This window comes from Monodelphis domestica, chromosome 1, assembly GCF_027887165.1.
Source record: "Monodelphis domestica isolate mMonDom1 chromosome 1, mMonDom1.pri, whole genome shotgun sequence".
In the NCBI taxonomy this organism is placed as follows: Eukaryota; Metazoa; Chordata; class Mammalia; order Didelphimorphia; family Didelphidae; genus Monodelphis; species Monodelphis domestica.
Genome location: NC_077227.1, coordinates 155987413 through 156001325, shown reverse-complemented (window position 1 = coordinate 156001325; position 13913 = coordinate 155987413). Strand labels below are relative to the sequence as shown.

Below are 13913 nucleotides of genomic sequence, written 5' to 3'. Positions count from 1 at the left end.
TGTTCATCTGTGGAATTTTTCTGTTCTAGTTGGCCTGCTACCACTATATTCTGAAGAATATGTACTATAGGCTCAGACAAGTGGAAGAATAGCATCCCTTTCTCTTTTTCCTGAGTGGAGGAGAAAAAAAAATCAGGAAGCAGCTGGCAGTCCTTCAAGTAGCTGCATCTCCTGCTCCCTGGATTCTAGAATGAATGGAGCTGGGTTGAAAACACAGCAATCTCCCAGGACAACTGAGTCTATCTGGCTTGACTCCAGCATCTCCATGGCTCAAGAATGTTCCAAAGAGGAGTTAGGGATTCTGGGGTACCAGTGATAACCTCACATAAAGGGTTATCTCTATTTGCTCATGAATAAATCAGGATGTGATAGAAAGAACACCAGATTGGGGGAAAGGAGAGTTAGGATAGCTAATTATAGGTCTACATTTGCCACTAACAAATCACAAGCTATAGGACCATGGGCAAGTCCCTTCCTCTTCTCTGGGCCCCAGGATCCTCTCCATCTGCCTCATAGAAATGTGCAGGCCAGAGGGATACCAAATGTAACCATCAGGTTTGCTACAGACAGAAATGTGAGGCTAAACTCTCTATAAATGGGAGCTAATACTTTATTGACATCAAAGGTTCAGTTCTAGGGGAAATGGATGGGGAACCTGGCAATTGAGAAAGAGACAGGACTGGACACAGGCCTGCTTACTTGCCTTTTCCTAAGATAAACAGCCGCACTGTCATGTTGACAAAGATCCAGGAGAATCCTAAGAACTGAACTAGATTATACATAAACAGGTATCCTCTCTTCAGGTTGGCAAAAGCTGAAAATAAAAACAAATAGTACAGTCAGTGATTTAATGGAAGTAGGCAGGTTTTCAGAGACTAGATGCCTGACTTTGTTCTTTCTTCTCCCAGGCCTGGAACTCAAGACAGGCAAACTCCTCCAACTGAAGCTTGTGCAAGCACAGCTCCCGAGTCTCTGTCAGAGAAGAGAGAACCCTCCTGAACAAGGCGCAAGAATGCTGTGTTCTAATCACTACACTTGCCTTCACATGTGAGGGGAAAATGTGCAAGTACATAGAGCTCAGGAACAGTAAGTGACAGCATTTGGTGACCTTGGCATCTATAGAAGACTACAGTTGGGGAGGAGGAAGAGATGGGTATGAATATGTCCACATTTCCCCTATAATATACTGCTCCTTCAATATGGGGAAATTTTTAAAGCTGGGTCAGACAGGGCAAGGACAGGAATGAAAGAAAAGACAGGACCAGGAAAAGACTGGGGCCAAGTATGGGGAAGAGGTGGGAATAGTGCCAACAGAAAGAGTGTGGGACTTGGAACAAGGTCAGGGAGGAATCTGAGTAGGGACAGGCAGTTTTCAGTAGAGAAATCATGAGTTCTGGGTTTGCTATTAAATACCCATTCCCAGGCTAAAATATCCTTTTAAGATTTCTAATCAAAAGGCTTGGCTTATGCTCAAATAATCAAAATCTGCACTATAATCAATCAAAAGCAGACCCAAGGTGGGAGGAGGAGGCATGCCAGACTTCTATCACATGGGATTCATTTAAATTTCAATGTGTTCATTTTGTCTTTGTCTCTAGCAATCCTCTCTTGCCTCTGCATCATAGAAGGAGCAGAGCTCTAAGGTCTTTCATTTCTTTCTTAGGAAGCAAGGTCACTTACTTTCTGGTTCCTCCCACATCAGAAAGGCAAAGCTGGAAAGTATATGAGTGCCACTGAAACCTGAGCATGTTGCTTAGAACAAAATCAAAGGAAGTCAGATCTCAAACACTGATGTTTATAGAATCCATTCCCAAGAGGTAGTAATGGCAGGAAATATAATTGGGATTCCAAAAAAAAGATTTTGAATGGACCATCCAGAAAGGCCTGCTGAGCAGAGGGGATTAAGCTAATCTGCAATAAACCTAAACCCAAATATGCCTTCTACAATCCTTCCCACAGCTCCTAATGTTCCTTGGGCAACATTCTTTTAGCAACAGAACACTAAACTAGATAGATAATAGGTTGAACACAGTAGGGCAATATTTATGTTCCTATACACTGTCTTAATCTGCAACATTCTCAGCCTAATCCCCAACCATACCATATCATTTCATTGTCCTGACCACCTCCCTATTTCCGAGCAGATTAAACCCAAAGAGTGTCCCAAACTATGAGGAACACATCAAGGATAAGAACTTTAATTCAGGAGCACACAAATACATATATGCACCTATAAACCACCTTTTGCAAACACAAATCATATATCCCTTCCATACACACCTCTACACACTCATTCATCCCTTCCCACATACATACCCATAAGCCATCCCTCCACCTATACATATATACTTACATGTATATGTACATGTACATGTACATGAACAGACTTGTTCATCCCCCTATATGCACTCACAAACCAAACACACATACTCACAAGCACCCCCCAACACACACACCCCTCATTTCAGGAAGGGAAGTTTTGTTATTACAGGAAATTGCCCATCTTTGTGAATTCACAATCACCAAACCCTTCACTGCTTCCCTGTCCAGTTTCTGTTGGTTTATCCAACTCCCATGGAAAGACAACTATAGTTAACAGTTGAAAGAGTAACAGCAGCAACAACTAACTTACAGTCATTTGGAACTCTGGACTCCATCCTGATTTTGTTTATCCGTTCTTCTTCCTAGAATTCAGGGAGAAGTTTCCCCAACAGCAATGAGGAGCACTATTCAGACACTGATCAACACCCCAATATTAGATGAATAGCCTACTTTCCCCAAAGCTCTCTCTTTTTAAGCTTGTTCCTTGTTGTTACTGAGTAACTTTAAATATCCATATTTGAGGCCAAACTTTAGGTGCAAAAACTCATCCTTGCTCACTGGCAGTTACTCTCAGAACACCTAGGTTTCCTCACTTGGAGTCTAACAGGTTTTATAATGGACAGTTGGTCTCTGTACTGGAAAGGGCCTTTTTACTAGTTATTTTATCTTCATCTGTCTCTGAATAACAGCCATAACTAAGCATTCTTAGACAGATTCAAAGAAAGGTTAGGTAGGGGTGGAGGAAGAGAGCAGAAGAAATCTCTGTGGGGCAATTTTTAAAGATTTGCAAATTTTTCTGAAAACTTTTCAAGGAGCTAAATATCTAACATTTCTGTCTTCCCAACCAACACCTTCCCAGTAATATTAAATTAGAGGAGGCGCTGAGTAAAGATACTCTATTTGAGCTCACCCATCACCCAACTACTTGGATTCTTACTAAATATGTCCTTGTAAGCAAATGATAACCAGATATTTACTGACCTTGGCTTTAAGTTCCATTTCTGCATCAGACTCATCCAGCCAGCGATCAAAATCAGGGGCCAAAAAAAGTGGGCGTTTTTCTTGTTTGGTAAGTCTCTCCCACCAATGATTCTCTTTCTTCTGCACTGTGAGATTCACTTGCCTTTGGGTCAGCTTATGAGTCAACTAGGAAACATAAGAAAACAAAATCAGTCCCGTCTCTTCTACTCACTCCTGAAAGCATACCAAACCCAAGTGGCTTTGTGGAGAAACATTTCACTGACTGCTGACACAAATGCTAGACTCTAACAGAGGATAAGTTGTTCACTTAAAAGGAATTCCTATATGGAGATGGAGTAAGGGGCATCTTCTGGAAATAATTAAAACCTGCATCTCCAATTTACAAGGAAAGAGCAAATAGAAGATGTAAGGTTAAGAGAGGCAGAGTGGTGTAAGAGAGCAGCAGAAAACAGCGAGGCCCAATGGACAAGTCCCATTAGACACTTCCTAGCTGTGTGAAGGGAGGCAGGCCACTTCTGGAAGCCTCAGTTTCCTCATTTGTAGAATGGGGATAAAAATACTCATGAACTCTCTCATAAAGTTATATAAAGAATGTGTAAAGTTCTTATGGAAAGAGAGAAATATGAGTTATTATTATTCTTCCCAAGTCCCATAGGACTTGAAGTTAGTTGGCCAGAAACCTTAAGTTAGTTCCTCCAATCCAAAGTCCTGCCTTCTTTCCATTATACCACCCTGAGTAAGAGAATCTGAGACTGAATTTTGCCTTTGATTTATGAACTTGAGCAAATCACTCCCATCTTTGAATTTTAAAAATAAAAAAGGCAATGAAATTAAAATGACTAGAAACTTGTTCCAAGAAAGTCACAAGAATACTGGTTATTTTTTTCCAATCTCACTATGGATGGCATGGATGAGAAAACAGGTAATAGAGGCAGATGCTGTTAATACATGACTGGTGGGAGGGGACACTGACAATGCAGGAAGGGCTCCCAGAGCCCTCCACAGCCATACTCTCTTAGCAAAGAAGAGATGAAAGATGATATTCCCTTGCCCCTTAAGGAAAATTCCACTATTTTCATGAAAACAAAATCACAGGAGGAAGCCTACTGTATGAGACTTATAGTTGACAGACATGAAAGGCTGGGCTTGGGTCTCAGCTTTGTCTCTTACTAGGTCTATGGTCACAGACAGGCCACCTTCCCTTGTGGGATCTGCTTTGTCATCTATCAGATAAATGAAGTAGAACTGGAGGAACTCCATGATCCTTTCTTGTTCTAACACTCAGAGGCTCCATGTGGCCTGGGTTCCACCCTATCTACATAGTGTTTATCTTTTCTGAAAGAACAGCAAAACTCCATGCATGCTGTGCTCAAGCATGCTCATTCTCTAAACCACATTCTTATTGTAGATGACTGAACTCCCCTGGGAAATGGTCACTGGTGATAGGGAATCCACTGCCTGAAAATGCCGGTATCAAGACCAGCCCAATGCAGCCCATTTCGGAGCAGCCCTATCCAGTGGGATCAGCCTTTGTTTCCATGGGGCTCTTCCAAATCTTTCCCAGTTTCATGCTTCTTAGAGTGTCTTACAAATAATATCCGCTCCATCCTCCTCTGTATTGCCTACCTGTAGACCTCTTTTATACATCACCTTCATGGCTCTTTACAGATGTTTTCTCAATAATAACTGAGCTGAGTACAGTTAGGAGGCTCAGTGCATTGAGAGCCAGGTCTAGAGATGGTAGGGCTTGAGTTCAAATCTAGCCTCATACACTTCTTAGCTATGTGACCCTGGGCAAGTCACTTAATCTCCATTTCCTAGCCTTTACCACTCTTCTAAGAACCAATACACTGTATTGATTCTAAGACAGAAGGAAGGGTTTAAAAAAACAAACAAACAACTAAACTGAGCCCTTAATGGAATGGAAAAAATGAGCTTACTCTCTTGAAGCTGGAGGTGTAAATAATTTAGTCATATCTTAGGAAACTAAATTAAAGCATCTGTGAGGTTCTCCCCCAAATCCCCCGCTCTTGCAATACTGGGAAAATGTATATTCTCGGGCATAAGGGGAATAGAAGTTCCTCACCTCCATTATCTGAGTGAGAGTTTAATGCATTTGCCAATGTCAGCTCTTCTCACTACAGAAAAGCCTTTTCAACACCTCTTATCACTGTGGAAGAGGTGTTGAAAAGGCTTTTCTGTTAGCTTAGTAATATCCTGAAAGTGCTGTACCCTTCTTTGGTGCCTCTGTATGATGTCCATGTGGGTCCCATAGTCTAGAATCAGAAAATATTATAGCTACACAAGACCTAGAGATTATACAGTTCAACTCCCTGTGAGAAGAACTGAGATTCAAAGAGATGTGACATGCCCAAGATCACAGAGTCAGTGGTACAGCCAGGACCAGAATCTAGAGCTCCCAGGCCTCCTACCCCACTATTCTTTCTACTTGTATCACTTAGGCCTCCTCAGCATACAGAATGGCCCTCTTATTGCCAGTAGGAACTATTTAATATTGACTAAACTGGAGGCAGAAATGTTCCAGGCAGGGAGTGAGAGAGAACTGAACTAGGATGGTAACCATGGGAATTTAAAGGAAAATGAATGAGTGAATAACAAATCCATTACCACTGGGTTCATTTGACCAGCTGTCAAATGAAGTAAAGCATAGGTAGCTTAGGAACTAAATAGAATATAAGCTCTTTGAAGACAGGAACTATTTTTTCTTTTCATTTTCATATTCCCAGTGCCTAGCACAGTGGTTTGAACAACGTAGGCACTTAAATATCAATGGAAATAACCCACATAGACAAAATTTCTTTGGGGGGAGGGGTCCTCAATCTTTTTTAGGAGTGTAAAGGGGTGTTGAAACCAAAAAGTTTGAGATCTACTGGTTTAAAGCAAAGGAAAGGCATCAAGGTAAAAACTATTGGAAAAACAAGGAAAGTAGTCTGGCAGAAACTAGGTATAGACAAATATCTTAAACCATTTACCAAGGTAAGATCAAAATGGATACATGACTTAGACATAAAGGGAGATATCATAAGCAAATGAGACAGGGAACATATTACCTATCAGGTTTATGGATAGGAGAAGAATTTATGAATCAAGAAGAGATAGGAAGCATTATAAATTATAAAATGGATAATTTGATTACATTAAATTTTAAAAGGTTTTGTATAAATGAAACTAATGTAGCCAAGATTTGAAGGAAAACAGAAAGTTGGGGGGAATTTATATAGACAATTTCTCAGATAGAGGTCTCATATCTAAAATAAATAGAGAACTGGTCAAATTTATAAGAATATGAGCTATTCCCCAACTGATAAATGGTCAGGAGATATGAACAGACAGTTTTGGATGAAGAAATCAAAGTTATATATAGCCATGTGAAAAAATGTTCTAAATCATTACTGATTAGAGGAAATGTAAATTAAACCAATTTTCAGATATCATTTCATACCTATCATATTGGCTAAAATGATAGAAGGAGAAAAAGATAAATGTTTTTTTTTTTTGGAAATGGAAAAATGGGGACACTCTAATACACTGTTTCTTAAAAATAAAATTATTTATTTAATTAATTTAGAATATTTTTCCATGGTTACATGATTCATGTTCTTTCCCTCACTTCCTCCCTCCCAAAGCCAATGAACAATTCCCCTGGTTTTATATGTATCATTGTTCAAACCCTATTTCCATATTATTACTATTTGCAATAGAGTGATCATTTAGAGTCGACATACCCAATCATATCCCCATCGAACCATGTGATCAAGCAGTTGTTTTTCTTCTGCATTTCTACTCCCACAGTTCTTTCTCTGGATGTGGATATTGTTCTCTCTCATAAGTCCCTCAGGATTGTCCTGGATTATTGCATTGCTGTTAGTAGAGAAGTCCATTACGTTCAATTGTGTCACAGTATATCAGTTTCTGTATACAATGTTCTCCTGGTTCTCCTCTTTTTGCTCTGCATCAATTCCTGGAGGTCATTCCAGTTCACATGGAATTCCTCCACTTTATTATTCCTTTGAACACAATAGAATTCCATCACCAACATATACCACAATTTGTTTAGCCATTCCCCAATTGAAGGGCATCTCCCCATTTTCCAATTTTTTGCCACCATAAAGAGCACAGCTATAAATATTTTTGTACGATATTTTTTCCTTATTATCTCTTTGGGGTACAAACCCAGCAGTGCTATGGCTGGATCAAAGGACAGGCACTCTTTTCAAGCACTTTGGGCATAATTCCAAATTGCCTTCCAGAATGGTTGGATGAATTTACAACTCTACCAGCAATGCTTAAGTGTCCCAATTTTGCCACATCTTCAACATTTATTACTTTCCTTTGCTGTCATATTGGCCAATCTGCTAGGTGGGAGGTGGTACCTCAGAGTTGTTTAGATTTGCATTTCTCTATTCAGGAAGGATTTAGAACACTTTTTCATGTGCTTATTGATGATTTTGATTTTTTTATCTGAGAACTGCCTATTCATTTCCCTTGCCTATTTATCAATTGGGGAATGGTTTGACAACAGTATCACTATTGGGTCTATTTCCTATGGTAATCAGGGAAAAAGGAAAAGAACCAAAATATTCTAAAATATTTATAGCAGCTCTCTTTGTGGTGGCAAAGAACTAGAAATTAAGGGGATGCCCATCAATCAGGGAATAATTAAACAAGTTGTGGCAGAGACTGTGATGGAATAATACTGTATTATAAGAATTGATGAAGAGGTTCATTTTAAAAACTATGAAAAGACCTATATGAAATTATGAAGAGTGCAATGAGCAGAACCAAGAGAACATTGTATACAGCAACAGAAATATTATTTGAAGAACAACTTGTGTATGTCCACCTCCAGAGAAAGAAATGATAAAGAGAAACAAGCAAGATATAATCTTATGTATATATATATATATATATACACACACATACCTATATCTTTAGTATGTATTTTTGTTTTTATTTTTTGATGTCTTCTCTACTGTGAAGAGGGGAAGAAAGGAGAAAGATATCTGGGAACTTTAATGTAACAAATTTTGTTTTTAATTTTTAAAGGAAAGAAAAGGCACAAGGGCCTTGTACTCTATATGATGTACCCCATGAAGGGTTCTATGTAGGTCAATGTGCAGCTAATCTCATAGACAAAAATTAATCTATACTCACTAAAACTTAGTTATTTCTAAGCTTTTGTATTTTGGGGGGTAGAGGGACTGTTGTTCATCCCTCTGTTTCCATCTCAAAAGCAATATCATCGGAGCACAAGCTCTCATAGGTTCTCCCATTCTGAGATCTCTTAGAGTATAAGCCTGGTAACAACTGTATGCCTGCTGTGAGACAGCTCATCTAGCCATGATGGGGAAGGAAAATTCAAGACTGACCACCAAGTGATATGATTTCTTGTTCAGAGCAGCTCAAAGAGCACTACCTTTCTCAGTGGCACAGTCTAAGCCATTGGAACTTAGATCTTCAGAACTATGGAAATACTGAAAAAGCAAAGGCTAAAAAGATAGGTAAGTTCTCCCATTGTTTTCATTTTGTCCTTTTTTCAATCTTGAGGTCAGGAATTTTTTTTTTTATTAAAAAGAAGAGAGAAAAGCAAATCAAAACAACTCTGAGGTATTACCTCACACCTAGCAGATTGGCCAATATGACAGAAAAGGAAAATAATAAATATTGGAGATGTGGCAAATCAGGGACACTAATGCATTGTTGGTGGAGTTGTGAATTGATCCAACCATTCTGGAAGGCAAGTTAGAATTATGCCCAAAGGGCTTTTAAAAAATTCCTGCCCTCTGACCAAGTAATACCACTACTAGATTTGTATCCCAAAGAGATAAAAAAAAACAAGGGAAAGAATCTGTTTGTACAAAAATATTTATAGCTGCACTTTTTGTGGTGGCAAAAAAATTGGAAAATGAGGGGTTGTCCTCTCATTGGGGAATGGCTGAATAAGTTGTGGTATATGATGGTGATGGAATACTATTGTGATATAAGAAATGATGAACTGCTTGATTTCTATAAGAACTAGAAAGACCTCCATGAACTGATGTGGAGTGAAATGAGCAGAACCAGGAGAACATTATACCAGTAACTGAAACATTGTGGGATGATCAAATGTAATAGACTTTGCTACTAATAGCAATGCAATGATCCAGGACAATTCCAAGGGACTTGAGAGAAAGAATGCTATCCACATCTAGAGAAAGAATCATTGGAGAAGAAATGCAGAAGAAAAACATATGATTTATCACTTGTATATATGAGTATATGATTTGGGGGGGTTAGGTTTTAAAAGATTACTCTATCACAAAAATGAATAATATGGAAATGGGGTTGTGATATATGAATAACCTAGTGAACTGCTTGTCAACTCTGGGAACAGGGAGGAGAGAGGGAGGAGAGAACATGAATCATGTAACCATGGAAACATTTTAAAAATAAATTTTAAAAAAATTTAAAGAAGAGAATTCATACCTGCGGTTTCACTGGTTCTAGGAATTCCAGATGAAATTCATATACATTGTCTCCTTTGGCACCATGGCCATGGGCTACAAAGGAAAAACAGAGGTCAGCATGGACATGGGCAAAGCAAATCTACTAAAATCAGCTTAGTAGAGATCTTTTAGAGCTCTCCGTGTATGTACAAGTTTTATCTAGACAGAGTAAGCCAAAAAAACACAAGTTTATTTGTAGGGACATTCACTAGACATGGTGATTTAACTTGATAAGAAGCCTTTTTTATTTCATAATGCACTTTGTATTTAAATAAAATTGTGGTTTGTGTGGGGAGATATGGGGATGGAAGAAAAAACAAAAGACACTCCATAGGTATATATTTAACTTTCAAATTTCTCCTAGTTCCTGATCTACAGTGGATAACAATTGGGTTAAAGCCTTTGTGTTATCTTGTTTATGAGGTTGCAAAACAAAAGCTGCCAAGATACATGGAAATTTAGACTGCCTAACTAAGGTTGTTCTCAGCTCCATAAACTCCCATCTGGCTAGAGAGGGTGAGGGTCAAACCAGAGAAAAATGGATTGAAAGAGCTGCTACCTCCTTTCAGGACAAGGAGCTGAGCCAAATGGCAGAGAGGTAGCATGATGTGGTGAATATGTTCTTAAATCTTTTTTGCTATGGATCATTTTAACAATCTGATGAAATCTATGGACCCCTTCTTAGAAAAATGTTTTTAAAAACATAAAATAAAATACAAAAGTTTACAAAGGAAATCAATTATATTGAAACATAGTTATTAATTTTTTTAACCAAATTCACAGACCTGAGGTTAAGAACCCTTCACAGGGCAGCTAGGTGGCTCAATGAATAGTGAGAGTCACACTAGGAGGCAGGAAGTCCTGGGTTTTGAACAAGCCTCAGACATTTCCTAGCCATGTGACTCTGAGCAAGTCAATTAATCCCCATTGCCTACTCTTTACTTTACACTCTCCTGCCTTGAAACCAATACTTAATATTGAATCTAAGACAAAAGGTTGAGGGTTAAAAAAAAAAAGAACCCTAAACTGTAGTAAAAGACTTGGTGTTAGGAAACAGGGACTCAAGCCCTGGCTACAACACTTGCTAGGTAACTGTGGGTTAAGACCTCAGGTAACCTCTAACATAATGAGGAAGTTGGACTAGATGTTCTTTAAGGTCCCATTGAACTAAATTCTAGGATCCTAAAATAAGGAAAAATAAAGTCTTTCTGAGTCCTACTTCTCCTGACCCTGCCTAAAGCTAGGTAAGGTAAAAGGAAAGATGGGTGAAAAAAAATTATTTCTTAATTAACCCATGAAAGCCAGCAACTTATTCCTTTCTACATCTATATACTGCCACCAGCTCCCTCCAATTCTCTCACACACTCCTCTCTCCCTCTCTCTCTCTCTCCCTCTCTCTCTCTCCTTTCCTCCCTCCCTCCTTCTCTCTCTCTATCTCTCTCTCCGACTTCCTTGACCCTATTTTTTCTTTTTCTTCATAAATCCAGAGTGATGACACTATTTCTTGACACCATGATACCCAACCTTTCAACCTAGACTATTAAGAAAATCAGACCTCAGTTTTTTTGGTCAATTAAAGTCATGCTACATTTCTACCTCAACAGGAAATGACATTTCATTGAAATTAACTATTGGGTTTTTAAAAAATCTTTGAGTTATTAAAGAAAATTTAAGTCCTATTGGTTCTTTTTTTTCTTATACCACAATCATTTCTGAATTTCTCTTTACTTCCATTCAGGAGTCTTCCCTTGTAACAAAGAAAGAACATTAAGCAAAACCAGGTGACCTGGTCAAGAGAGCTGATGTAGCTTCTGCCACTATGGCATAAATCAGCTGGAGCTTCTTCATTCACTGTCATTATTGCTTTCCCTTGGATGGTCCCCTAAATCTGATGTTCAGGGAACAGGAAAATCTTTCCTGGGCAAGAGGGAAAGATCCCTACCCTGGCCTGAACCAGGTAAGGTTTAAGTACAGTGACCTCTCAGAAGCTCCCATAAGACCTGCCCTCTCCTATGAAGAAGCTTGTTGGCTGTTGTAACAATAAAGTAGAATCATCTGAAATAAATCTTGACTTTTCCACTTTCGTAATTTCCAAATTCACTTAATTGACTTGAAGCTCAGTGGCATCAGAGGATAAGCAACAGTAAAGAAATAATCAAGACAATGAAAATTAAATAAAACTGCTACCAAGCTTCCTTATTTCATAGTGAGCTGAGGAGCCCTTATGTGTGGATACTAACCTTTGAAATGAAGGACATTTTCAGTGATGCTGATGTCAGGATGCTGTGGAAGGAGATCAAGAACATGAACAGGAATTGGGGCTCTAGTGATGGGAAAAAATTAAATTAAATTGGTATTTAATTTCCACCCTCAACCTTGGGGCCCTCTCATTACCCCTGCATGCTCCAAACTAAAATACTTGGTTATCTAGCATGCCAAGACAAAAATTTCTGTATATTCATTTCTGGACCATCTTCAGTGGCAAGCTTTCAATTCAACAAAGCTCTATTGAACACCTGTTATGTTTAAGCCACTGTTCTTGGCACTAAGGGGGACATAAACATGAAGAAAGACCTTGTGCACCAAGAGTTTACAGTAGGGGAGATAACATACAGACACCCAAAACACTGAGAGTTCAGAAGAGGGAAAGATCATAGGAAGTAGAGCATTAGGAAAAGCATCACAGAAGAGACATTTGACCTGGGATTTGAAGGAGGAGTAGGATTTCAATATGCTGACAAGATGAGTGAGGGCACTGTAGATAGGAAATAATGATGACAAAAATCACATGTATGTCCAGGACCTCTGGCCCTGAGGAGACCCTCTGCGACTCAAGTACCAGGCAGAAAGTCCTTTTTACTCAGGGACTAAACTACTGAGGAGAAAAGTCTTTGGTCTGGAAGGGAGAGATGAGAGGAAGGCTCAGCTAGAATGATTCAAATCATCATATTTATCTACTTTCTGTTTCCAAGTCCCTCTAGTAGCTGGGTTCTAAATAGGACTACTTACAGCTAATGTCAAAAGGAGAACTCCCATTTCTACTCCAGAGTCATTAGGCAAGAGTTAACATGTTTCCAAAGAGTCACCACTATCTCCTTGATCAGTTCTTTCAGGCGGCTTTGGCAATCTCTATTTCATCTCATATCTCTGAGAAAAATCAGAGAAGGGAGGAGGAGGTAGGAGGCATGCTGAGGGACTAGGCTGTGAAAGAAAGCTAACTGGGCAAAATGCCAGAAGTCAGGAAGCACACTGGATGGCAAAGGGAACAGCCCTATAAGAACAAAAACTCTCTCCAGTAAAAGGAAGAAGGGAATTGTTAAATTTCATTTTCATCTCTTTATGTCCAATTCTCCTCAGTATTACTTCCTACCCAACTCCAAGAGTGATTCTATCCCACTTTCCCCTATATGGCTATGAAGTAAAACAGTATGGGTGACATAATTCCATTCCCTCAAGCTGGCTTCTGGCACCATTGCCCAAAATAGGCTTGCAATTTTCAATCATACACCTGCCCACCCAAAGTATAGTCTTAGGAGCCCAGGAAGGACCTCTGTCAGGCTATTTCCAAATGCAAATTTGGAAGAAATAGGCAGGTTCTGCCCCATGATTCTCACAGTATTATGAACTCTCAAGTCCAATCTTTGCTGCAATAGAGAGGAATTGATGTATGGAATCACACATTTAGAGTTAGAAATTATCTCAGAGACTATCTCATGCAAACTCCTCCTTCCCCTAGTTTAAAGGTGAAGAAACTGAGGCAGAGGGAAATGAAGTGACTTTCCAAGATCATGCAAGTAGTACAGAATCCCATCTCCTCTGAATCCAAATTCCAACAAAGGTATTTCTAGTTGTCCATAGGCATCATGCATTTAGAGATACTATTACCAGAAATAAACTCTAAAGTGGGGATGACAAGAAGGGTAACTAAGTCACAAGAAAAATAGATACTCAATCCTGGGTGATACTTTTCTTTTTCCAGACTTCCCTGCCACCACCATGTCCCAGCTCAGTCCATTACCCAGAACCCCTTTCTCCAGTGGTCAGTCCAGGTTTCCCTCCCAGAGCCCAGCCCCAGAAACCCCAGCTCCATCATCTTCCAAAAGT

General features: G+C 39.2%; 1 protein-coding gene across 1 annotated transcript in view; it reads right to left on the bottom strand.

Annotated features, from left to right (window-relative positions):
- HACD3 (3-hydroxyacyl-CoA dehydratase 3) overlaps window positions 1-13913 on the bottom strand; it is a 36019-nt gene that overhangs the window by 18192 nt on the left and 3914 nt on the right. The window contains exons 2-6 of the mRNA XM_001375728.5: window positions 12050-12092; window positions 9790-9863; window positions 3304-3468; window positions 2633-2684; window positions 704-814 (exon numbers count right to left, since the gene is read on the bottom strand). Coding sequence (XP_001375765.4) covers window positions 704-814; window positions 2633-2684; window positions 3304-3468; window positions 9790-9863; window positions 12050-12092 — 445 coding nt within the window. The remainder of the gene's footprint in view (window positions 1-703; window positions 815-2632; window positions 2685-3303; window positions 3469-9789; window positions 9864-12049; window positions 12093-13913) is intronic.